Source organism: Cetorhinus maximus, chromosome 3 (genome assembly GCF_964194155.1).
Source record: "Cetorhinus maximus chromosome 3, sCetMax3.hap1.1, whole genome shotgun sequence".
Lineage (NCBI taxonomy): Eukaryota > Metazoa > Chordata > Chondrichthyes > Lamniformes > Cetorhinidae > Cetorhinus > Cetorhinus maximus.
In genome coordinates, this window is record NC_135881.1 from 49,818,015 (window position 1) to 49,843,990 (window position 25,976).

Genomic DNA, 25,976 nt, shown 5'->3' on the forward strand with positions numbered 1-25,976 from the left:
AGATAAGCTAGTGGCCCGACTCCATACATGTCAATATGGCTGTGCCTGAACTGTCTCAGCTGCAGAGGAATTGTCACTTTATACAAGGTTGCACTAATATGTGACAGCTTCTGCCTCCCAACCCCAGCTTGTGTTTGTGCACTACCATCAACTGCAATGGAGTGCCCCCAACACCCCCACCGACTCACCCCAAGAGTAGTGCAGCACTTGCACCCCCTGGCCAACCTCAGTGCATTTCGCACTGTCAGCCAGCTAGGAAAAAGCACTTTGCCTCTGCCCTCGCCTGTGCGCAGCACCTCAACCTTGAAGTCCAACAGGTGACCCTCATGAGCACTCTGTCAGTGTGCACCCAACTCTGAATTCCCCTCAAAGTGCAGCTCCCCAGGTGCACGCCTTGTAAATGCTGTTGTGGAACATGACCAGATGATCCAGCATGGGGGGTGATTCCAGCGAGCAGGGCTTATGATATGCAGATGTATAAAATAAAGTCCCCGACGCCTGGCAGCGAGAAAGGTGGCTCGCCATTGGTGGGTGATCGCAAACTGGTTTTGCGATGTCATGAAACTGATTTTTGGCCTTCGTGCCATATTGTCTGCTCACGCCTGCCATGATGCCCAATACCAATGGGCACAGTAATTTCCACCCTATGTCCAACACTTATAGAAAAATTTCCTTCTGGTTGGGCTAAGGAGACACAATGATCAAATTCACTTCACTGAATCATATGCTGCTGAACCATCATCTTACAAAATAGAAGGCTACCAGTTTAATCTTCTATTGTAGATATGTAAATTGAATAAAATGAGCTTATTTTGAATAGATGGTTTTATCTTTCTTTTTTTGTTTAGTAACTTTGTGACTCAAGGTGACATGCCGCATTGAACATAATTTGTGACAATTTAATCTTGTGTACCAATCTAATAAAGCTTTTTGAAGAGGCAACTAAAGTAGTGGGCAGGAAAAAGTCTATGTATGTTATTTACATGAAATTCCAGAAAGCATTTGATTCCTCAAACAAAAACTTAGCTAAAGTTGAAGCTCATAGAATTGAAGATAAATATTGTCCTAGCTGGGAAATTGGCAGGAGACAGAGTAGGGATAATAGGCAGGGATTCTAATTGGCACACTATGATTAGAGACACCTTACAAGGATCTGTGTTGGGGCCTCTGCTGTTCACCATATTTTAGCAATTTAGATGGGATAGAAAGCCATACACCCAGATTTGCTGATGACGCAAAGATATTAGCATTAAAAACATAGAAAGAATTCCAGCACAGGAGAAGACAATTTGTCCCATTGTTTAAGTACATAGATTATTTCTTGTGTCTTTTCATGACATGTTAATGATCAAAAGGCTTCTAGAGTGCTTTCCTTTATATCTAGAGATTAGAATACATGGGGGTAGAAATCATGCTTCACATATACAACGCTCTGGGTTAGACCGCACCCATGAGCAGTTCTGGGCACCACACTTTAGAAAGGATTTGTTGGCCTTGGAGGAAGTGCAGCATAGATTTACTGTAATGATACTTAGACTCCAAGGGTTAAATTACAAGGAGAGATTGCACAAACTAGGGTTGCATTTCCTGGAATTTAGATGGTTACGGGATGATTTAATTGAAGTTTTCAACATATTTAGGGGGGTAGATAGATAGGAGTTATTTCCACTGATTGTGAAATCTAGGACTAGGGGAAATAGTCTAGAGTCTGCTCTTTCAGAAGTGAAATTAGGTAACACTTCTAAACGAAAAGGGTAGTAGAAGTTTGGAACTCTCTTCCACAAATGACAATTGATGTAGATCAACTGCTAATTTTAAAACTTGGAATTGGTACGTTTTTGTTAATCAAAGGTATTAAGGGATAAGGGGCAAAGGCAGATATATGGAGATAGGTTGTAGATCAGCAACCATAATCATCTTGGGTGGCGGAACAATTGGAAAATGCTAAATGACCTAATTCTCCTTTTTCCCAATATCCTGGATAAAAGTGAAAATTTGAGTGCGCACCATTTTTATGTTCCAATTCATAATGCCAGAGGAATGGTGAGATGTATATTAAAGCTGATTTTAGTTGCTTCAAGGGGTATTGCCCAGTTGCAATTTCTCACCCCCAGTTGCTTGCCCACACACCCCCGGAAGGAATTGGCCGGCAGCCAGCCCATGTAAAACAAGCCCGCCCCACAGCAATAACACGCTGCCAATGGGCTCGAACAGGTGAGAGTGGGACTACTTCCGCCTCTGTGGAAGTCCCACCCTTGAGATTGGCCAGCAGCTCTAGCAATCCTGGCAGCTCCAGAACTCAGTAGCAGGCACTGCCAGGACTGCAAGGAGGAGCATGAAGAGTGATGGCTGCTAGTTCAGTTGTAAGCCCCAGGCTTTTTGGGCAGAGAGGGATCCAAGAGCTCGGGGAGAGGGGATTAGGGAGCTAGTTTTGGAGGGAAGGTGATGAAGAATAACATCTTGGGAGGTAGGGAGGATGGCCTAGATGTGCACACGGCACCCCCTGAATGTTGTGCCCCCCCCCCCCCCCCCAACCTTCTTCGCCTTTTTCAAGTTCCCCTAAAATGGCTTGCCCACTCCTGCCCCCCTGCTCACTCCAACCATGATATGGTGTGAGCAGTGTAATACCTAGGTCGATTGGTTTGGTAACAAGCTCAATTGACCTTTAATTCTTTACTTAAAAATGGTGGGTGGGGTGCTGATTTTGCCAACCAACCATCTAATGTTTTTTGGGGTCAGTTCGGGGTGGGTGGGAAGGCAGTGGACCGGGGCACTCCTCACATTTTACGTGCCCCGCCCCTGTTAAAATCCAGACCTTGGAAACTGTTCAAAGATGTGCTGAGGTGTTATACATTTGCAAGTGTTTATTTCCTACTTGTATAGGAAGAATTATTTGAAGAATTATGCAGGATTTTCTTTTTCAATGGGATACACAGACTTACAAATGAGCCTGGATCATTTTTTCAATCAATTTTTTTTCCCTGAAGGGGAGAGAAGGATTTTTTAAAATTCTAAATGTAAACCAAAATGATCAATTTCCATTTGGAATTCTTTGTTTTAAATATTACAGCGTGTTGGCGGCAGCATTCGGCCATGGAAGCAAATGTATGTGGTTCTTCGTGGACACTCCTTATTCCTGTACAAAGATAAAAAGGACAAGGCAACTCATGCTTCTGGCCAAATTGAAGAGGAACAACCAATCAGCATCAAAGCCTGCTTGATAGACATCTCGTACAGTGAAACCAAGCGCAAGCATGTGTTTCGATTAACCACGTCCGAGTGTGAATACCTCTTTCAGGCGGAGGATCGAGAAGATATGTTAGCGTGGATTAAGAGCATACAAGAAAACAGCAATCTAGATGATGAAGTAAGTGCATATTGTGATGTGCCAGTAGAACAAAAGAAAATGAGCAACATTTCTTCAGCTTTTGTTTCCTTCCACATCTAGTTCTTTGAACTTAAATGTATGATTTATTTTATGAGCTTGTATTTGTATTTTGCAACTGAAGCAGCCGTAATAAGCGTCAGAGCTTATTTTCAAAAATGAATGCACATCATGAAGTATTTAACATACAAAATTGCACATGGATTCATAAATCTTATTCGATGCAGTATTTATCTTAAAACTTTGTAACAGTGTTCTTAATTACTTTACTGAATTATAAAACACTGCTATAGTTTTGAGTCTTGTCAGTTTATAACATGTTGTTTACACATTTAGAGTCTACAGTGTGATGCAGAGTGACACCAATGGCACAGGTTCAACCCCTGTACCAGCTGTGGTGGTTCATGGGGGCCTGCCTCCTCGCCTTGCCCATGCTTGCGGAGTGGTGCCCCTCAAGCTATATATAACCAATTGTCTCTCTCTAATGGTGAGAGTTGCCTATGACCCTTTATGGACTTTAGCTAATTACAAAATTACAAAGATAATCCTCCCTCCCTAATAGTACTGTGGGTATGCCTACACCACATGGACTGCAACGGTTCAAGAAGGCAATTAGGGATGGGCAATAAATGCTGGCCTAGCCAGCAACACACACATCCCATGAATGAATAAGAAAAAATATTCATTATTATTTTGCTTCAAATACCATCATTTCAAAAGCTAATGTTCAGTAAATAAGAGTGCATTCTTGTGCCATGTCCAGTTTTCCAGCTTGGCTTGGTTGGTAACATTTTTGTTAAATTTGGAGGTTGTAGGTTTAATTCCCATTCCAAGACTTGAGCACATAATCTAGGGTGGCAGTTCCGTGTAAACCTGAGGGACTACAACACTTTGGGAGATGTTGTTTTTCAAATAATTAGTAAACAGTAAGATTCCACAAACAAAAATGAAAAGGACTGGAACTTACTGGAGCAGGGCATCTGCTCATTGCATTGTGTATAAATTTCTTGCATGCCCCATTAGACTTCTTCCTGTACCCTTCAGTTGAATAAGTGTTTTGCCCTGTTAATTGCTAGGGATGCGAGCTGTTAACAGCAGAAGCACCACAGGGTATCTGAGACCTTGGTGTATGAGTGGAACAATACTGCATTTCATCACACAATGAGATTTAAGGATAAAGAAGTGAACAAAGGAAGGTGTGAGTAGTAGGCACTAGTGCGTGTTAATCCAACATCAATGTCAAAATTGGGAGGGAAAGAAAAATTGGTTTGATAGACAATAAAAGTCAGAAAGGAAGGGCAAGAAACATTTTAAAACTTGACAATCTTAAAATCTCCAACAATTCTCCAAGGAATGACACTCCACGTTTTTAATTCATTTCCTGGCCAGAGAAGGTTGATTGGCATTCCTTAACAATTATCATGTTAAAAGAATAGTTGTGCTATCAGTTGCTGGACTTAACTTTCCGTGGTGAATATAATGGGCAGTTAATGTGCAATTGCAGCAACTTCACAAAATTCGTGGGGAGGTTCAGATAAGATGCTGCTTTCGCAAAGTTCATGGGCAGAGTGTCACAAAGCACCCAGCAACTTGTGGCATTGTGCAGTTTAAGGTTATTTCCCACTCTCCATAATTTGCTGGTTGATTGGCATACATTTACACCTATTTAATCTATTCTTAAATGTTGATATGGTCTCTGCTTAAATCACTAACTCTGCATTCCACAGCCCCAAAATCCTGTGTTAAATGGTTTCTCCTGCTCTCTTTCCAAAATCTCTTTTTAACTTTAATTTTGTATCTATGTCCCCTCTTTCATAACTCCCTTAACCAGTGGAAATGTAAGCTCATATGGCTTGTTTAAGACTTGAGCATCAAAGCTGTTATTTCAAACTATACAGTGTTTTATGAGTGTCAGGTACAATTGCAGTAGGATCATTCTAGTTTTTATGATAAGCTAAACTCCACAAAGTTTCATGTCTTGTTACAAGCCCCTGTTTTGTGATGCACTCTTAAAATAACTCCTTAGGCACTGTAATTTTCTATTAGCACCTATTGTGTACAGCTTTATTGCACATTGGTGTATTTGTTTAAAGAAAAGGAATAATACGTACCATTACTTTAATTTGTAGGACACAGGAGTTACAAGCAGAGATTTAATTAGCAGGAAGATCAAAGAATACAGTACCATGATGAAGTAAGTAATCTTGATATTCTGGTCTAGTTTTCTGTGGCTGTGGTTTTAAAGTACACAACCACCCATTTTTTTAAGCTGTCACCAGACAATGCAGAATGCTTGGGGATCAGAAACCCTGCCTTCTCTGGCACTATATATTCTATTGAAGATTGGTGGGTAATGGGAGCTATGTCTATTATTGATATTGGTCCATATTTCAGTGAGTGCACTATAGTGTAAGGGAAAAAAACCTAATGTTAGGGTTTGTGCAATGGTTCCAAGAAAATGTCCACTTATTGGAATATCTTTTCTTTTCAGTACTTCTGGCAGCAAGACAGAACCATCTCCTAAAACACCTCGCCAGACTCTCAGTATTAGGCAGACCTTCTTGGGATCCAAAACCGATCCAAAGAGCCCACATTCTCCAAAGCAAGAGTTGGAAAGAAAACTTATAAGTAATGTTTCATTATATGTTTAAAAACTGTCCAGTGCTGGTTTCCTTTAAATTTCTATTACTTCCAATATTAGTCAATTTCACTTAAGTGGATAGAAATCATCATTTATCCAGTTGACCAGGTGGTTTTAACTGTTCTGTTTAGTACTTCATGTTTTTCCACTTTAGTTACTTCCTATTAATTGTAGTTTGCTGCAATATCTTGGTTTAAAAGTAGTAATATGCACAAACTATGTTTTAAGTACAGTTTCAGAATTTGCAGCTGACACCAAATTGGGAGCTGTAGTTAATGCAAGGGAATAATACAACAAAATGCAGTAAAACAAATTGCAGAATTGGTGTGTAATTGGTGAATGCATGTCCGCAGAGTTAAGTGTAAGATGGTACGTTTTGGTAGCAGGAGTAAGGAAGCCACGTACTGCTTGGATAATAAGAGTCCGAAATGGATTGAGGAGCAAAAGGATCTAGGAGCATAAACACAAATCACTAAAAAAGTAGTGACACAAGTTAATAAGGTTAACAGTAAGGCAAGCACTGGGACTCATTTCAAGAGGGATAGAATTGAAAAGCAGTAAAGTTATTAAACTTGTGTTAAACTTTGGGCACATTTTAAGTACTGTTCTAGTCTCCATATTATAAAGAAAAGGTAAAGGAACATGCAAATAAGATTCATAAGGATGATAGCAGAACTTAGATATACTTATCAGAACAGGCTGAATGGGTTTTTGAGGATCTTTTCTCTAGCAAAGAGAAGGCTGACGGGTGACTTGACCGAGGTCTTTACATGATGGGGTTTGATAGGGTAGACTTAGAGAAAATGTGGGCAGAGTCCAAAACTAAAGGTCATAAATATAAGATACTCAATAATTCCAATAGGGAATTCAGTAGAAACTTCTTTACTTAAAGAGTGGCAAGAATGTGGAACGTGTCACCATAAAAAATAGGAGCAGGAGTAGGTCATTCGGTCCTTAGAGCCTGCTCCGCCATTCAATATGATCATGGCTGATCTTCTATCTCAACACCATACTCCCGCTCTCTCCCTGTACCCCTTGACACCTTTGGAGTCAAGAAATCTTTCTATTTCCTTCTGAAACATATTCAGTGATTTGGCCTCCACAGCCTTCTGTGGTAGAGAATTCCATAGGTTCACTACCCTCTGAGTGAAGAAGTTTCTCCTCATCCCAGTCCTAAAATGGCCTACCCCATATCCTGAGACTGTGACCCTTTGTTCTAGACCACCCCCCAGCCAGAGGAAACATCATCCCTGCATCCAGTCTGACAATCCCTGTCAGAATTTTATACGTTTCAATGCGTTCCCCTCTTATTCTTCTAAACTCCAGTGAGTACAGGCCCATTCTCCTTATACGACAAACCTGCCATCCCAGAAATCAGTCTGGTAGGAAGTAGTTGATGGCAATTGAAAATGACAACTACTTGACGTAGTAACATGTCCCAAGATGCCTCATAAGATTTTCAGAAAACAAAATTTAACGCCAAGCTCCATAATTTGATATTAGGACAGATGACCAGAAAACTTGGGCAAAGAGGTAGGTTTTGATGAGCATCTTCAAGGGGGAGAGAGGCAGGGAGGTTTAGGGAGGGAATTTCAATGGTCAAATGCTAGGCAGCTGAAGGCACAGCTGTCTGTGGCGAGGTAATTAAAATTAGAGAATTGGAGGAGTGTAAATGTCTCTTGAGGATGGTGGGGCTGGAGGAGGTTACAGAGATAGGGAGGGATTTGAAAACAAGGATAAGAATTTTAAAGTAGAGACGTTGCTGGACCTGGAGGTTAGTAAGCACAGGGCTGAAGAGTGAACAGGACTTGGTGTGCGTTAGAAAATGGACAGCAGAGTTTTGGATGAGCTCATGTTACGGATGGTGGAAGTTGGGAGGCCAGTTAGGAGAGGTTTGGAACACTCAAGCCTAGAGGTAACAGAAACATGGATGAGGATTTCAGCAGCAACTGAGCTGAGACAGGGGCGGGCTTGGGCTTTGTTAGAGGTGGATGGAATTCTTGGTGATGGAGTGGATATTTGGTCAGAAGTTCATCTCTAATATTAAGGTTGCGAATGGTCTGCTTCAGCTTCAGACAGTTGCCAGAGAGCGGGATGGAGTCGGTGGCTAAGGAACAGTGGTGGATTGAAGCCAAAGTCTTTCCAATATTTTGTTGGAGGAAATTTCTGTTCACCCAAGACTCGCTGTCAGGCAAGAAGTGTGATAAATTATATAGAAAGAAGGACTTGCATTTATAAGATGCCTTTCATTACCACCAGAGGTCTCGAAGCATTTTACAGCAGATGTACTTTTGAAGTGTAGTCACTGTTGTAAAGTAGAAAACTCCCACAAACAACAATGTGATAATGACCAGAGAATTTTTTTTGTGATGTTGATTTTTAAAAAATTTGTTCATGGGATGTGGGCGTCGCTGGCTAGGCCAGCATTTATTGCCCATCCCTAACTGCCCTTGTTTAGGAGACATTTAAGAGTCAACCTGTGGTTCTGGAGTCACATGTAGGCCAGACCAGGTAAAGACGACAGATTTCCTTCCCTAAAGGACATGAGTGAATCAGATGGTTTTTTTTCTGACAATCAGCAATGGTTTCGTGGTCATCATCAGACTATTCATTTCAGATTTTTATTGAATTCAAATTTCACCGTCTGCTGAGTTTTACCTTAGGTCTCTGGAATACTAGTCCAGTGACAATACCACTATGCCACCACACCCTTGAGGGATAAATATTGGCCAGGAGGCAAAATTCAAACAAAGTGCTGGAAAAACTCAGCAGGTCTGGCAGCATCTGTGGAGGGAGAAACAGAGTTAATGTTTAGCGTACAATATGACTCCCTTTCGGCACTTTCCCCTGCTCTTCTTTGAAATAGTGTCATGAGATCTTCTGTGTCCACTTGAGGACAGAAGGGACCTCAATTTAACATCTCATCTGAGAGAAAGTACTTCCAACAGTACAGCACTCCTTCAGTACTGCACTGAAATGTCAGCCTTGATTTTTGTGTTCAAGTCCTGGGGTGAGACTTGAATCCACAGCCTTCTAACTCAGAGGCAAAAGTACTGTCAATTGAGCCATTGCTGACACGACATTCACACAAATTACACATTTAAAGGGAGGCCAGATAAGTATGTAAGGAGAAAAGAATAGAAGAATATGCTGATGGGATTAGGTGAAAAGGAGTTGGAAGAGGCACATGTGGAGCATAAATGCAGGCAAAGACCAATTGAGACAAATGGTTTGTTTTTGTGCTGTAACCTAACATTTCGGTAGTTAAAATCTGGTGCATGACTGGCAAGATTTTTTAGGTGCAGTTTGTGAGCATTATAACCTATTTGAGGATGTAATGTACCCCAGCTTTTATAGTATATAGGGAGTTTTATTGAATAGTTTCGGAAGTGAATATTAATGGTAAACCAACAAGATATAGCAAACCTGGTAATTCACAAATGCCATTTAAATGTTCACCTGAAACTATATTGATTGTAAACATTTTTATTTACAAAAATATAACTAGTATTTAATGAGACCAGTACATAGATTAACCCAGCAATAATTGTGAATCACTACCTATTATCGTGTTGGATCTTTCCTGTTAATGGTGGAATATTTGCCAAATATTCTTTCTTCTGTGTAATCATACCAATGGGAGATTGTTTTACCATTCAGATGACACAAGTCCGCCAAAAGACAAGGGAACATGGCGAAGAGGCATTCCTAGCATAATGAGAAAAACCTTTGAAAAGAAACCTGGTCCTGGTGTAACATTTGGTGTCAGACTAGATGATTGTCCACCAGCTCTTCACAATAAGGTATAATGAGTCCAATGAAGATTGTTGTGACATGAAGTTGGTATTTTTCTGTATTTAAGATTTAATCACTGAAGTAACATGATCTTACTACAAAGAGAGAATTTTTTGTTCATGAGCTCTCTTGAAAATGGTGTCACCTACATTTGCTTGCCCTATTTTGGACATTTTCTCTCCTTTTCTCCCACTTGGCATTGAAAATTGTGAAACTCATAAATTATTCAGTACCTCAGAGGTTTCAGCCTAATGCATGAATACCGATGTGGCTTTAGGCATTTTTTTCCACCAGGGATCTTACTATATATCTGGGAAGCTTTTGTATTTGAGCACCTGCCATTACATTACCTTGGGCATCTTCAAAGCCTTAAGCTTCTAAACAGAATGCCATGATATGATTCTTCAACATACCAAAGTGGTGTTCATGACTAACTAGTCTCCTCTTCTATTACTGTGTTATGGTTAATGCTGGTTCTTTTTGCATTAACTCGGATTCCTCACTCTGTTCTTTATATTAATGCCTCCTCTGCTCATCATCAACCATATTCACTCTGTAATTTAATTCATCAACGACCTTCAGATTATAACTCCACTACCTCCAGCAGTGATTCAATTCTTACATCTTAATCTCTTCCATTGCCTTTGAGACAGAGATAATTCAAATCTTCACCGGTTTTTATACCTTGCATAAATCAAACCAACAGCTGCCCCTTATCTTTTATGACTTTAATAAGCACCCTGATATTCACTTTTTCATGCTAAACTATTTTATTCCCAACAGCACTTAATTCTTTATAGCTGAATCTGCCCAAAATTTGAATAGTGCTTTTCTAATTGGGGAGACTCTTCTAATACTTCTCTCACACTCCTGGACTTTCCCTATGACCTGTGACCTTTCTTCATTAATGCTTAGTGTGTTGCTCTCTCTACTGCACTCTATTTTCCTGTCTTTTTCACTTTTATCTGTACTGCTTTGGTATTGCTCTGAGCTTTCCCTTCTCTTAGCTGATGTTATATATTTGCAACTTAGCAATGTTCTTCCTCCTTCCATGTTCTCAGGACTAATTTTGCAATTCTCCAATCTAACTCCCTTTTTCAAAACATTGAAACTCCCTTGCCTTCCCTCACTCTCTTTGGGCTGGATATTCCCACAGGCCCACGCTTGGCCAGGAGCAAGGCTGACTCAGCAATCTCCTGAGAGGAGGCCTCTTAATTGGTAGCCTCCAAGCTCACAGCCCTATTAAGGATGATAGGTGGGCTCTTGATGCTGCAGGCCAGCAGGATGGCAGCTATGGAGCATCGGCAGTCCCACCAGGACAGATGGGTGCTGTCCTGGTAGTTCAAGGGTGTCTTGTAAGTAAGAAAGCAGCATCTAGGCTGAAGGATCCATCAGGATGATGGGGAATTCCTTCCACTGGATTGGACTCAACTGAGATTATGAATTTCTTTCTTGTGGCCTCGTTGTTGCGGCTTGGAGCCGGCAGCAAAATGATGTTGAGGCTACCAAATAACCCCTATTCGGGGCCTTAACCAGCAAAATTGGCTACCAAACTCCTTGCAGCCAATCTAACTCCCAGCCCACCCTGGGAAAGTTCCCTGGCAACAGGAATGTGTTGGGAAGCCATCCCAATACGGCTGCACCCTATTTTCCTGGTTCCCCCAGCTCTAAGCCAGCTATCATGGGCCAGGAAAATTCAGCCCCTTCTTTATTTTTATGGCGATCGCTTTTCTACAACTCACCGCTGAGGTTAACTACTTGCTAATTCCTGATTTACTTTTTTCACTTACTCTTTTCAACCTCACTGGTATCTTGGACCAAATATTGGCCCATAACTTCCGATCTCTGGGGCATTGTACCGGAGGGTACCCCAAAGATGCAGCGGGGGACCCCCAGACGTCCCCACGCAAGGTTTGCATGGAAATTACCCGGGAAGCTCAAACTTGCATTGGCGATTACCCTGCAGTGTGAACCAACTGACTTGCAGGAATAGTTACTCAGGAAATGTTAAAAGAATTAAAACCGCTTCTAACTCCTGGATAATTATAGCATGGACTTCACCCATGCCTGCCTCTCACCATTGTATGGGAACCCTGACTACCCCCTTCCCCCCCACCCCACCCCACCCCACCCCACCCCACCCCACCCCCTGATCACCCAGATCCCCCTCCTTCCCGCTGATCACTGAAATGTCCCCCCACCCCCCAAGCCGATCACCTGATTTTCTTCCCCCCAGCTGATCTCCTGATTTTCTCCCCCCGCTGATCACCTGATACTCCTCTCCTCCCCGAACATCTGATACTTCCCTTCCCCCCACCCCGACCACCTGATTTTTTCACCCCTCCTCCACTGATCACCCAATTTTACTCCCTACTGATCATCCAATTTTTTGTCCACCCACTCACTGATCATGCGATTTGCCCTGCACCACTGAGCTCTTGATTTTTTGCCCCACCCACTGATCACCCACCCAACCTCCCCATTGATTGACCATCTGACCCGCCCCCATTGACCACCTGACCCACACCCATTGACCATCTGACATCCCCCCCCTAACCTCACTGGCCACCTGACAACCCCATTCTTCGCATTTACCTTCTCCCTGGCTTCTCAAAGTGACTGGGACTTTAAGCTTACCTGCTTTCCAGCGTCTAGTACAGTAAAAAGGGGAGGTGTGGCTTCCTTTCCCCCGACTCTGCTGCACTGAACTAAGAGGATTCCTGGACAGCTGCACTGCGCTTTTCTCACCCAGCCCGAGCCGGAAGGTTGGGTAGGAAGGTGAAGCCGAATTTTAGTGTAAGTAAATAGAAGGGGAGTGGAAATCCAACTGTGATTGCCATTCCATGGAAGTTCTGACCCATTCTTTAGTCATGATCCTTCATGTCGATTTTTTTTTTTAAAAGTTATCAATCAATAGATTGGATACAAGATCTCTTTCCACAACTTTATCATCTTCGCTGAAAACTGGCTTCCAGAGGTTTAGAAGAAAAGTGTAAATTGCAAATTAATACAAAAGCAAAATACTGCAGATACTGGAAATCTGAAATAAAAATGAAAAATGCTGGAAATACGCACCAAGCCTGACTGCATCAGTAGAGGGTGAAAGAGTTAATGTTTCAGGTCTGTGACCTTCTATCAGAGTTAGAAAAGTTACAAGTGTAATGGGTTTTGAGCAAGTGACAGATGAAAGGGTGGGGGCTGTGAAAGCTAGTTTTCAGAGATAACTTTATTGTTTATGTTTGCTCAATTCATTAGCTTGATAAACAAGATGTTCAAAAATAATTCTGACCCTGATGTGTTTTAGATTAGAGGACTGAAACCCTTAACTAGGATTATAGTGGATCAATTATAAGGTCTTCTGGCACCATCTTTGCGTGGATAGAAAGGAGGAATAAATGTGTGCTTGCTGGCATCACCATATCTCAGAATCTCACAGTGCAGAAGAGGCCCTTCAGCCCATCGAGTCTGCACCGACACGTGAGAAGCACCTGACCTATCTAACCCCATTTACCAGCACTTGGCCCATAGCCTTTAATATTATGACGTGCCAAGTGCTCATCCAGGTACTTGTTAAAGGATGTGAGGCAACCCGCCTCCACCACCCTCCCAGACAGTGAATTCCAGACTGTCACCACCCTCTGGTAAAAAGGTTTTTCCTCACATCCCCCCTAAACCTCTTGTCCCTCACCTTGAACTTATGTCCTCTTGTGACTGACCCTTCAACTAAGGGGAACAGCTGCTCCCTATTCACCCTGTCCATGCCCCTCATAATCTTGTACACCTCGATCAGGTCGCCCCTCAGTCTCTTCTGCTCCAACGAAAACAACCCAAGTTGGTCAACTATCTCTACAACCCTTCTTAAATATCTGAACCACATTAGCTGTTCTCCAGTCCTCTGGCACCTCCCCCATGGCCAGAGAGGAACTAAAAATTTGGGTCAGAGCCCCTGTGATCTCCTCCCTTGCCTCCCTCAGCAGCCTGGGACACAGATCATCCGGACCTGGAGATTTGTCCACTTTTAAGCCTGCCAACACCTCCGATACCTTGTCACTCCCTATATCAATTTGCTCAAGAACCTCACAGTCTCTCTCCCTGAGTTCGATACCTTCATCCTCATTCTCTTGGGTGAAGATGGATGTGAAGTATTCATTCAACACACTAGCGATATCCTCTGGCTCCACCCATAGATTGCCCCCTTGGTCCCTTATGGGCCCTACTCTTTCCCTGGTTATCCTCTTCCCATTGATATACTTATAAAATATCTTGGGATTTTCCATACTTTTACCAGCCAGAGCTTTCTCATATCCCATCTTTGCTCTCCTAATTGCTTTCTTAAGCTCCACCCTGCACTCCATCTGCACTCCACAAATGCCTCCGCTGATTTGCTTCCCTTGTACCTGCTAAAAGCCTCTCTTTTCCTTCTCATCATAACCTAAATATCATGAATAAAATAAAAAAAAACACTGACTGCCTAAGCTCAGGCTTTATTATATGGAGAATTGTGGAATGGAATTCCAGTGCAATTATTATGTGGCACTGAAATGCCTTTAAAGGCTCTCAACTAAATTATTAATTGTCCTACTCAAATACAGTTTTATAAAATGCAGTGTGGTGTTTTTCTAAACTTATTTCATGTTGTGTTTTCTAGTATGTACCACTGATCGTTGAGGTTTGCTGCAATTTAGTTGAAGAAAAAGGACTTGAGTACACAGGAATCTACAGAGTCCCTGGAAATAATGCTGCTATCTCGAGCTTACAAGAGGAACTCAATAAAGGAGTGACTGATATTGATCTTTTGGATGATGTAAGTTTCTGAGACCTTCTGTTTGAATGCCTTTAGAAATATTTGTGTAAATGGTTTTAAAATTAATAGAAATAAAATTGTTTTCCATTAAAATGTTTTAAACGCAGAAATGGCGAGATCTGAATGTTATCAGTAGTTTACTGAAATCCTTCTTCAGAAAACTTCCAGAACCCCTCTTTACAAATGGTAAGTATATCTCTGATTTTTGTAGTCTCTTTGAATCATTCTTGTATGAAAAATAGTATTTTCCATTTTAGAAGTAAAGGACATTGGAGCGTGTTTCAGAGATAGGAATCGTTTTTAACCTGTTCATTAACAGATGTACCATGGTCTGTAATATTTCTTGTTTTTAAAAAAGGTTTTGTTAAGGTATGCAAAAGTGCAAGGCATTGGAGAGTTGCATTAGTCTGAACAAGTTTATACTGAGTATCTTTCCACTAATATGAAAAATTTCTTAAGATAACACATCCCCTCTGTGAGGGGGTTAGGGGGAAGAGAAGAAGAATATTTCATAAGTTTAGCTTAACGCTTGGTAACTTTGTATTTTTCCACCAATTTCAATACCCACTCCAGGCCTGGTCCAATCTGCTCGGAAGATTGTTAGAATTTTGCAAACTAGGGTCTTCTCTCAATTTGTTCTCCAATAAAATCAAGTTGACCAATCATTACTTTTTATAACTTGAAGTCCCTATTGCCAGAATCATTCCTCTACAAACCCTCCATGATTGGTCAGTACCCTTTAGAAATTAGGAAATCATAAGTAGTGCATAATATAAACTGCCGTGTATTTCTGTTGTGCCTTGAACATAGTAAAACATCCAAAGGTGCTTGTAGTCTGAAAGAATGCTCATAACATTTTTCCCAAGTTTAAAATTATATAGTGAAATGTTCTTAGAGAAATGATTAGACCAGCAATATAAAAACATGGAATATAAGAAAATCCAAGGTGAGAAAGAACTGTTTGACCTGTGAAGCCTCTCCACCCAAAGCCCAAGAGTTACTGTTCTGTCATGGACTTCCTTCCCACACCACCTGTTGATGTTTACTTTAGGGACCGGGAGGAGTGTGCAGCAGGGCAGATAAGTGGCAGATGGAATTTAACCCTGAAAAGTGAGAGGCGATACACTTTGGAAGGAGTAATTTGACAAGGAAGTATTCAATGAATGGCATGACACTAGGAAGTTCTGAGGAACAAAGGGACCTTGGTGTGTGTGTCCATAGATCTCTGAAGGCAGAGGGGCATGTTAGTGGGGTAGTGAAAAAGGCATACAGGACACTTGCCTTTGTCAATCAAGGCATAGATTACAAAAGTAGGGAGGTCATGTTGGAGTTGTACAGAACCTTAGTGAGGCCGGAATACTGTGTGCAGTTCTGGTTGCCACATTATAGGAAGGATGTGATTGTACTGGAGGGGGTACAGAGGAGATTCACCAGGATGTTACCCGGGATGAAACATTTAAGTTATGAAGAGAGGTTGGATAGACTTGGGTTGTTTTCGTTGGAGCAGAGAAGACTGAGGGGTGACCTGATTGCGGTGTACAAGATTGAGGGATATGAACAAGGTGGATACGGAGCAGCTCTTCCCCTTAGTTGAAGGGTCAGTCACGATGGGACATAAGTTCAAGGTGAGGGGCAGGAGGTTTAGGGGGATGTGAGGAAAAACTGTTTTACCCAGAGGGTGGTGACGGTCTGGAATGCACTGCCTGGGAGGGTGGTGGAGGCGGGTTGCCTCACATCCTTTTAAAAAGTACCTGGATGAGCTCTTGGCACGTCCTAACACTGAAGGCTATGGGCCAAGTGCTGGTAAATGGGGTTAGGTAGGTAGGTCAGGTGTTTCACATATCGGTGCAGACTCGATGGGCTGAAGGGCTTCTTCTGCACTGTGAGATTCTGTGAAAAGCCCTTAGTTTTCACATTAGGCTTGAAAAGATTTATTTAGCCTTTAAAATGCTAAAGGCCACCAGAATGTGTCTAAGCCAACAGAAGATTTGCACTGGACAGGCTAGGGAAAACACTGAGTCACACAAGCTATATAAACATGGGATAACAGGAGACGTTTCTTTATGCAGAGAATTGTTGACACTTGTAACAAGTTACCGGCTCATCTCGTGCCGATTTACTACAACAATTCAAAAAGGAGATGGTTGAGTTTCTTGGTGTGGCCAATATTATTGCACACACAGGTTATGTTAGCTTATGTGTGCCGTATGGTCACTGTAATCTCCAAAAACTTTTCTGATTCATTACAAAGACCTGAGAAGAATTTATCGTTATTTATCCCTTAATTTGTCTAGGGCTCTTTTAAAATCCTTTTTGTACCTCTTCGAGATGATCACATGGCTACAAGTAGGAAGGTCAACAGGGAGTGTTAGGGTTGGATTTAATGTAGCCCGTTGGGTTGGGAAACATGGAGGCAGTGCCCATTTAATTGCAGGAGAGGCCAGTTGTCAGTCTCCCAGCGGTGGAAATATTGTCTGACAAAAGTTGGAGGTTAGAATGGGCACATGGGGGAACTTGTCCACTCTCGGTGGGTTGTCAGTTAGTCTCATTGTTGAGGCAATTGACACAAATTATCCCCAAGGCCAGTGGAATTTAGTGATGGCTCATGAAAGTGCCTTCAGGTGTTTCTGGAGGGTTAGGAGGAGTCCCTCTTTCAACGGTGATGAGTGTACAATTGAGCGATCTGGCAAAGTAAGAGGCTGCTGAAAACCACCTCCCGCCCTTACCTCCTATGGGGGATTTCTGCCCCCGAGGTCCTGAATCTCCAGGAAGGCCTGATGCTGACCAGTGTGGGTTTCCCACTGGTTCTCCCAACTGGCGATCTGAACCCTCGTCAATTACATTAAATTCCACTCATGGTACTCAATTGCATCATGACTGATGGATCAGTCAAACTTTTCCTTTCTGTCTTTTCATATGTTTACTGTGTATCTGTTTTCTGTTACATTGTGTATTAATGAAAGTTTAGCTACATTCTATAAATTAATGGATCACTATCCAGTTCTAGTGGAATAGTTGTCTTCATTGTAGTTACAGTAAAAACAATGATTCTTATAGAATTTTTTTAAAATCAGAAATGAAAGAAATATACTTTTTTTGGTAGTTAAGCTACTGAAAGCCTCATTTAATCATTCATTTTTATGAAGTATACAATTAGGTTCAGGTGAGGCTCACACATTGAAACAGACTATACACTCTTACCAAAGGATGATTCAAATAGTCTTTGCTTTCAATTTCAATTAATTTGTTGACCTTACAGTTTGAACTTAATTTTAATTTACTGCTTGTTAAAGAAAAATTGGTGGCGCTGTTATTTGAACTGTGGGAGCTTTTTCAAATCTGGTTCAAACTGTTAGGGTCTTTCCCATGAACTTGCAACAGGAGCACAATGCACATGTGTGGGCAAGCTTGGCCAATTCCTATTTACTATATGATTTCATAGCCTGCTGATTTCAAAATAGTAGAATTCTCCAAAGAATGCCTATTTATGGAAGTATTATATTTAAGTATTGGCATTAAATTACCAATTTCATTATTTATAATGCACATTCTAAAACAATTTGTGTTATAGACAAATATGCTGACTTCATAGATGCCAACAGAAAAGAGGATTCAGTGGATAGACTCAGGACCTTAAAAAAATTGGTAATTCTTATCTATGACTGATATAAATTTACTTATGGTTAATATTAAACCTGTTTTCTAAATACTAATTTTTTTGTTGATGCTAAAACCATTTTAGATCCGAGATTTGCCAGATCATCACTATGAAACATTAAAATTTCTCTCTGCACATCTGAAAACAGTTGCAGAAAACTCTGAAAAAAATAAGGTATCTCTCTTCAAATTCCATCAATACTTTGAAACATTGTGTATATTTTTAAAAATTAAGTGAAAATTAGGAAATCTATTGGTTTGTCAATTTGCCCCCAGGAATGAGATTTTGACTTGAAGCAGTGATGGTCAACTTTAACTTCACTGTTGTTCAGAGTTCACTTTTTCAACCTGAAATTAATAAAATACTAATTTGTTTATTAGTAATGGAACACTCAGCTCTGCTAATGTCACAGAATATTATATCTAGATATGTCATTGTAATTTCTTGTTTCTAATGAAATTATAATTGAGAAATAGGTGTGTTCTGTGATAGTTAACAATATTGTCTATCATTAATCAAAGTACATAGTTGGTGTGAACTGATATTGTAGTTTAGTGCTTTCATGTAGCTTGTTGCTTTGAAAGATGTAAAACTGTTGTGCCCTCAGATGGAGCCCAGAAATCTGGCAATTGTATTTGGTCCAACCCTCGTCAGAACATCGGAAGACAACATGATGCACATGGTTACTCACATGCCAGATCAATACAAAATAGTGGAAACGCTCATACAACATGTATGTTTCTTTTATTTGTTTTGCTGCACGTTACAATTGGCCATTTGCTAAAGATTGTTTGTTTGAATCAGCAAATAAGTTACAACAAAAATTAATTTTCCTTTTTCAGTATGACTGGTTTTTCACTGAAGGTGGTGATGAAAATGCAACCGTAAGTAGTAATAATTTCAAGGCATACCTAAAGATGTACAACAGACCAAACTGGAACTGATGTCAATTTCACTCAGTATCCTTGTCTATGATAATGATGGTTTAGTAACTCGTTCCCGGGTGATTTTTTGTGTGTGTGTGCGTGTTAATGGTTTTTTATTATACATAAGTTTATTTTGTCATAGTTTTTAACATAGCACACTGATATGTTATAACATTCTTATAAAAGAAAGCTACTAAAACAGAATTTTAATCAATACAGTTCTCCCTCAATACCTGCATTTACAGGGTTAAAATCTTTTGCTTTTGAAATTTGCTTCGTTTGATATTATGAAAATTAGTCATTTTAAATAAATGAAGTCTGAAAGTAAAAGATCTGCTGGAAATTCAACGGTGCAATGCTGCTGCTTGTAAAGATAAAGGCCCTTAAAGTGAAGCTTTGCTAGAAAAGTTAAAGAAGCAGCTATGCAGCATTCATCTGTTTCTGTTCTTAATGCTCCAAATTTGGATGGGTGCATCATTGCAGAAAGATATTAATTATCGCTGAAATAAGAGATATGTCGAAGCTTTTCATCTTGCACTTATCAGGACATTTGCAAGAATACCAAATGTGAAGGGAACAACAATTTATACTTTCCTTTCATATTTGGTATTTTTGTGAATGCCCTGATGAGTGCAAGATGAAAAACTTTGACATGTCTCTTTTTTCAACAATACTCAAGTTCTGTGGTACCAAATGACTAAAAGATATTAATAATGCTGGCCTTCGATATTCAGCTTGCACCTTAAATGTAAATTCACACTATAGAACACTGATTTTATGTAAAGCAAAGGGATGAGGAAAGTTTTTATTAATTCTTGATATATACATTATTTGTATGAATATTATAGATTCCTAGTAAAACTAGTATTCTTAATTGAATAAATAATAAATTGTGATTAAGAGGCTGCTAAAATGTGTTTGTTGTACTCTACGGATTCTCAGCTGAAATCCCTTGCTGCATCTTTTTAAGCCATGTTTTGATCTTTGTCCTGCCATCAGTATTAATTATAATGTGGTGCTTCACTGTGAGAGAAAAGTAAGCTCTTTTAACAGACTGTCATTATTTTGGAAGAATTTGATTCTTGCTTTTCAAGTTTTAGAGAGTTCTCTAATAGTTTTTTGTGTCTGATTCTGCATTTAAATTCTGAATGAGGTATAGAAAACCTCTCCCAGTTTAGAGGAAGAGGAGGGAGGGGATCTCCTACTGGATCCTGTGAATTTCTCTAACTTTATTTCAGAAATTGACTTATAACCTGATAATTGTGATTCATGAATATTATTGAAACAAAATAAATGCCACAAAATCTGAGCTGAAGCAGATAAAATTTATAATAAAATATTTAAAAGGTTATAATAAGTTTAGTCATTCAAGTGCCTCAGTTCTTAGCATAGAGGCAAAATCAGTAGCACCTTTTTAAGGAGTGCATTTCTGATGCTACTTATGGCATATCTAACATTGGGTTTAGAGAAAGGACTAGACATGGTTCTAAAATAAAACCCATATCATTATAAACATTGGCACAAATACTTGGGAAAGAAACAGTAAATAATTATAATTATATGCTTTTAGCCACCATCTTAAAAGTTACATCTGTGTCAGTGCCTGGTATTCAGCCCAACACCTTGGCACCAGTAAATAATCTCAAATGCCATGTTAAGTCTGACATTCTTCCCTCCAATCAAGAGAAAACTAGCAAAACATTGGTGGGACACTTGAGAAATAGCACATCAACCCTTTTTAGCTTCCTAGAGGCTACTGGTGTTGGCAAAGCTGAGTATTCAGTGTATCATTGTCACCATACAAACTGTCAAGAATCTTGCAGGTTAATAGGTCTTATGAATGGTATCCTGAAAAGGCATGATTGTTTCCATTGTTAGAACCAGTTGTTCAAACCTGGCAATTAGCTTCACCACCCTGTTCTCCTACACTGAAAAGGAGGAAGAATTAATAAATACTGAACTTGATGCAGTTGCACATCTGGACTGGAGAAGTTGTAATTTTGATGAGTTCAGTGCTAGCTTTTTCAAAAACGACAGTACTAAAAACTTTGGGAATCAAGGACATACAATGGGGGCTTCAATATAATCCTCAGAATTTGAGGTGCATTTGTGCATTTTCTTTTGCAAGGAATGGATAGATTTAACACAGCTTTCTATGTCTGGCCGAGTGATCAGCTGTCTTGAATGCCACATTTCCTCAAATATTTGGTTTGATATCCAAAGTTGGATTGGAATATCTCTACCAAAGTCATAGCGCTGAGGGAATGTGCTTGCAAACTAGTGATCCAGCTTGAAGAGTATATTTCAAAGCCCAGTATAGCTCCATCCCATTTTCCGCTGCCATCTACTGGCTGAATAATCCATTTATAAGAAATTTGATCTAAAATGTGTATCTTACTTCTGTTTTTACAAATAAATGCTGACATCCTTAAAATGGAGTTTAACTATCTAACATAAATTATATTTTTATATTTTCCCAGACTTATTTTTTGCATCATTATCAAAACTAGATAAAAGATGTTACTACTAATTGGCCAGGTCTTTCTGATTTTTTAGAAATCATGCATTTTGCTACCATCCTATAAGTTTAATTTTAACATAGCAGGGAAAGAGTCCTGTTTGTCAAAAGGGAATTGGGTGCTTGCAAAATTCAATACTAAACTCATCAAAGATACTGAATTTGATGTATGAAAATAATTTGTCTTGTAGAACACAGGAAAGGTCATGTGGGTTTTGGGTGATAAAAGCCCCAGAGTGAAAATATGACCCCACCCAGCTGTCAATTTCATTACTTATTTATAGTGGAGTAAGCATTCACTCAAGGTTTAGCTACTGTTGTTAAAGACAAGCAACTTACCTTTTTCAGACCCTGGCTCGGGCATTTCATTGATGAAGATGTGCTAGTAAATGACAATTTTGCCATACTGACGCATGTAGAAGTTTAGTGTTCATTGGACTTGGGTTACTGGTGTGTTTTTTTTCCAGTAAAAGGAAAACAACTTTCTGATCTTCTTACTCTTGTGAATGTAGACACCAGTCCAGGAAGAAAGCACAGTTGATACACAGCCAGTGCCAAACATAGATCATTTGCTAACCAACATTGGGAGAACAGGAACTACTCCGGGAGATGTTTCAGGTAACTGCCTGAACAAGACACTGCAGAGTCCGGTTACAGACAGTGTCATTGTTACTGAACAGCTTCCTACAGAACTAGACAGTTCAAGATTGAAATGCTTGTATTTGCCCATTCAAAGCTGCAAATACTTGTAGTGGGGGAAAAATTGCTGCATTTTGTGAAACAACCATAACCTCAAATTATTTAATTAAGTGTTCAGAGCTATATTGTTTCTTGGTTATCCATGAATGCAGTTTGTTTTTAACAGACAAATGGTTTACATAGTACTGTAACATTGGTTTTCTATATATATAGTGTGCTATGCACATTTTTAAGTTATAATTAACCATAGGACTGAAATGTTTTCAGGAACCTCAATTTTACTTTTGTAATGGTGGCATACTTTATTGATCATTATTGCAATGTTATCTGAAAAATGAGCTTTTCATTTTAAGCCTGAAAAGTACAAAGCTAAGACTTCATGGCTGGATGCTTGTTTTTTGTATTTTTGTCTGATTTTGTTTGTGGAACTGTGATGTGTGAATGTGTTAGTTGGACAGTATCACTTTTTTGTCATGTCCTGGGGCTGGATTTAAGTTATCAAGTTGAATCTGCACTCACTCATTTAATTTCCATTCTCCAGCCTATTGCAACTTAACTGAATCAAATGACTCTTACTTTGGACTGACAATTTCATTGGATTTGAAACAATTGAAAACGAAACATGTAAATCTGAGGCACTTTAAAATCATGTTGCATTAATTTAATTCTACGAAATGTGCAGTGTAGTTTGAGCAAGAGAATGAGAAAAGGGATACTGATTCTTTAAAGCAAGTTATCCACTGCATAACGAAATGCACTTAAATGTTTGGTTCAAGAAATGTGATCCCAGCTGAGCTTTTATTATCAAAAGAATGTTAAATAATTTATATATACCAAAATGTGCAAGTTTTGTGACCGTATTCTATAAATTGTTATTAAAATTGCACAATAATTTGTACTTGAGTGTGGTAATGTTGAATTTATGCTGTGCCTTTTATCTTCTGACCTTACTTTCAGTATCATTAACCTAGGCCTGGTTTGGAAGATGTTTCTGTTCATTAGTGTGAGCTTGTCATCCTACCCACTGTCAAACTAACTAACCTAGCATGTTCTTTTCCCAAACTTGTGAACTTTGTCACATAGCTCCTGTCTGAGTGTTAAAGGGTTTTTTCCAGCATTTACACTACTGATCTTGAAACAGGCGAAGTTGGAGGAGTCTATCACACTGTGATGTCACTGATGGATTCTGTGATGTCACTGATGGACAGCTGGAACTGTAGGAAGGAGGAGGATTGTTGCCCTCATTGTAGCTGCCTAGTCTGCAGAAACCCCCGATTCTTGTAAATGGAAAATTATCGTCTGTGATGTAAATTTGCTGTTACGATTATTTTAAAAAGACCAATACTACTTTCTTAAAGTCTTTCTGCTGTTTCTTATCATTTCTGAAGCAGACCCTGAGGAGAAATAGCATGGTATGGTCTATTAGTTTTTATAGTCATGTAGCATAAACCATGTTTCAAAAGGGGTGTGGCTGGGGGCTTAGCTCTTGGTCTGTCTCACAGACTTGCAAAGTGAATTGCAGGAATAGTTTTAATCTATTAATAGTTTTAAAATATTGAAATACACTAAAAAAACAAATTTGGAATTTTGCTAGCCCCTTTCTGCCCCCTCTCATAATTTTATAGCCTCAGTTGTTGCCCCATAGTAAATCTCTTTTTGCAGCTTTCATTCTACATTTCATCATGCCCTGCTTGTCAAATTTAAAAGTCAAATGCTCCTTTATGAATTATAAATAACTCAATTGAATTTGTCTGGAATAGTTTTATTATAACTAAAATAAAAGGTAGATTATTTTTGTATTTGAGTTCTGTGCAATTTTCTTTCAATTTACAATTGCTTGCCTTAGTTCCTAATGGAGTGTAATCCTTGCAAAGTCTATTTTAAAAGTGACATTTCACAGTTGTAAACCCCTTAGACTGATTACATGCAATTGTATAGATGTGACTCAGAAAATGGAGTATTTAGAGGGTAGGAATGCCTTAGTATTAATAATGCACGTAACAACCACAATTCATTTTTAATAAAACGAAAGAATGAGTTCTGCAAATGGATACAAAAATAAATTGTTTTAATATGTACCAATGTTTAATTAGTATTTATCTGTTTTTTTTAAAGAGAACAGGGTCCCTTTGCCATCCCTCTCATTGAGCTGGTTTTACCCACAATTTCACAGCATACTTTCATGGTGGTGGCTGTCTGTGCTGCTTTTCATCTCAGTGAGCTATAATTCTCCACTCTGTGCCCTTTTTTCTATTGCAGTCATACAATTTTCTATGAATTATAATTTTGCTTCATATTTAAAACACATATTCACTGTAATTACGTGTAATATAAATGTAATGCTATTTTTCTTGTCTCTTATAGATTCAGCCACTAGTGACTCAGCAAAATCTAAGGTGAGAACTTTAACTGCTAAAAAATGTCATAGAAACCTATTTGCTAATTATTAAAGTATGGAAGTGTGCAATAGGAAAGTGTGGCTACAATTTTTACTTCACAGCTTAGCCCTCCTACATAATTTTTCAAAATGTAATGACGTTTCATAGCTTTAACAATGAAATATGAAATTATTTCATGGCTATTATGTAGTATTAATTGGTTTTAAAGAACAATGTTTGTTCGAAATATCTTTTGCATTTGACAGAAGATCCCATGGCACCATTCAACGAAGAGCAGTAGGGTTCTTTATTGTCCAGGCCAATAATTATTTCACAACCAACATCACTAATTCAGATTATTAGTTGTTTTTGGGACCTTGCTGTGCATAAGTTTGTTCCTGCATTCCCTATATTACAACAGTGACTACACTTCAAGAAAAAACTCCATTTACGAAAGCATTTTGGGATATTCCTGAAATCATGGAAGGTGTTAGATAAGTACAATTTTTTCTCATTATAAATAAGCCCATTGAGCATTCAAAAATATCTGTGCATTTTTTCATCCAAATGTGGCCATTACACTTCACATCCTTGCCCTTAAAAATTTACATTATAATACTTTTTGACACTGAATTCAAGAGTAGTAAGTATTGTTTTTAAGAGCCATTGATATTTGGGTTAGTTTCCCTATTCTTAGGTTTTATCCTCACCCCTTGCCTGCTTGGCCCTATGCCTGATCTTGAGTTCAGTCTATTGTCCCAGTAATTGGAGTGACAGAAAATGTTCAAGCAGGATTCCCTCTGGATTGAGAACTGAATGTTCGCAAGTTAGCCTTTTAGCTGTTCAAGTCTGTTCTGCCATTCAGTTAGACCATAACTGATCTGGATCTCAACTCAATTGAACCAACCTTTGTTCCATATTCCTTGGATACCTTGCCCAGCAAAGATCTATCAACCTCAGCCTTGAAAATCTCAATTGACCCAGCACACATAATTGTCTGGGGCAGAGAGCTGTAGATTTCCACAACCCTTCGCTTGAAAAAATACATCCTCACTCCACTCCTAAATAGCCAAATGCTGATTTTTAATAATATGTTCCCTTCTTCTGGATTCCCCCACCAGAGGAAATAGTTTTTTCTGTAGTGGGCTAATTGAATCATTTTATTATTTCAA

General features: G+C 39.4%; 1 protein-coding gene across 3 annotated transcripts in view; it reads left to right on the forward strand.

Annotated features, from left to right (window-relative positions):
- Positions 1–25,976, forward strand: part of arhgap21a (Rho GTPase activating protein 21a) — a 279,776-nt gene that overhangs the window by 242,156 nt on the left and 11,644 nt on the right. For all 3 annotated transcript variants that reach the window (XM_078538117.1, XM_078538122.1, XM_078538126.1), the window contains 12 exons: positions 3,071–3,367; positions 5,515–5,579; positions 5,877–6,013; positions 9,687–9,829; positions 14,470–14,625; positions 14,733–14,811; positions 18,197–18,270; positions 18,368–18,457; positions 18,891–19,016; positions 19,126–19,167; positions 22,240–22,345; positions 24,791–24,822. In XM_078538117.1, the coding sequence (XP_078394243.1) occupies positions 3,071–3,367; positions 5,515–5,579; positions 5,877–6,013; positions 9,687–9,829; positions 14,470–14,625; positions 14,733–14,811; positions 18,197–18,270; positions 18,368–18,457; positions 18,891–19,016; positions 19,126–19,167; positions 22,240–22,345; positions 24,791–24,822 (1,347 nt within the window). The remainder of the gene's footprint in view (positions 1–3,070; positions 3,368–5,514; positions 5,580–5,876; positions 6,014–9,686; positions 9,830–14,469; positions 14,626–14,732; positions 14,812–18,196; positions 18,271–18,367; positions 18,458–18,890; positions 19,017–19,125; positions 19,168–22,239; positions 22,346–24,790; positions 24,823–25,976) is intronic.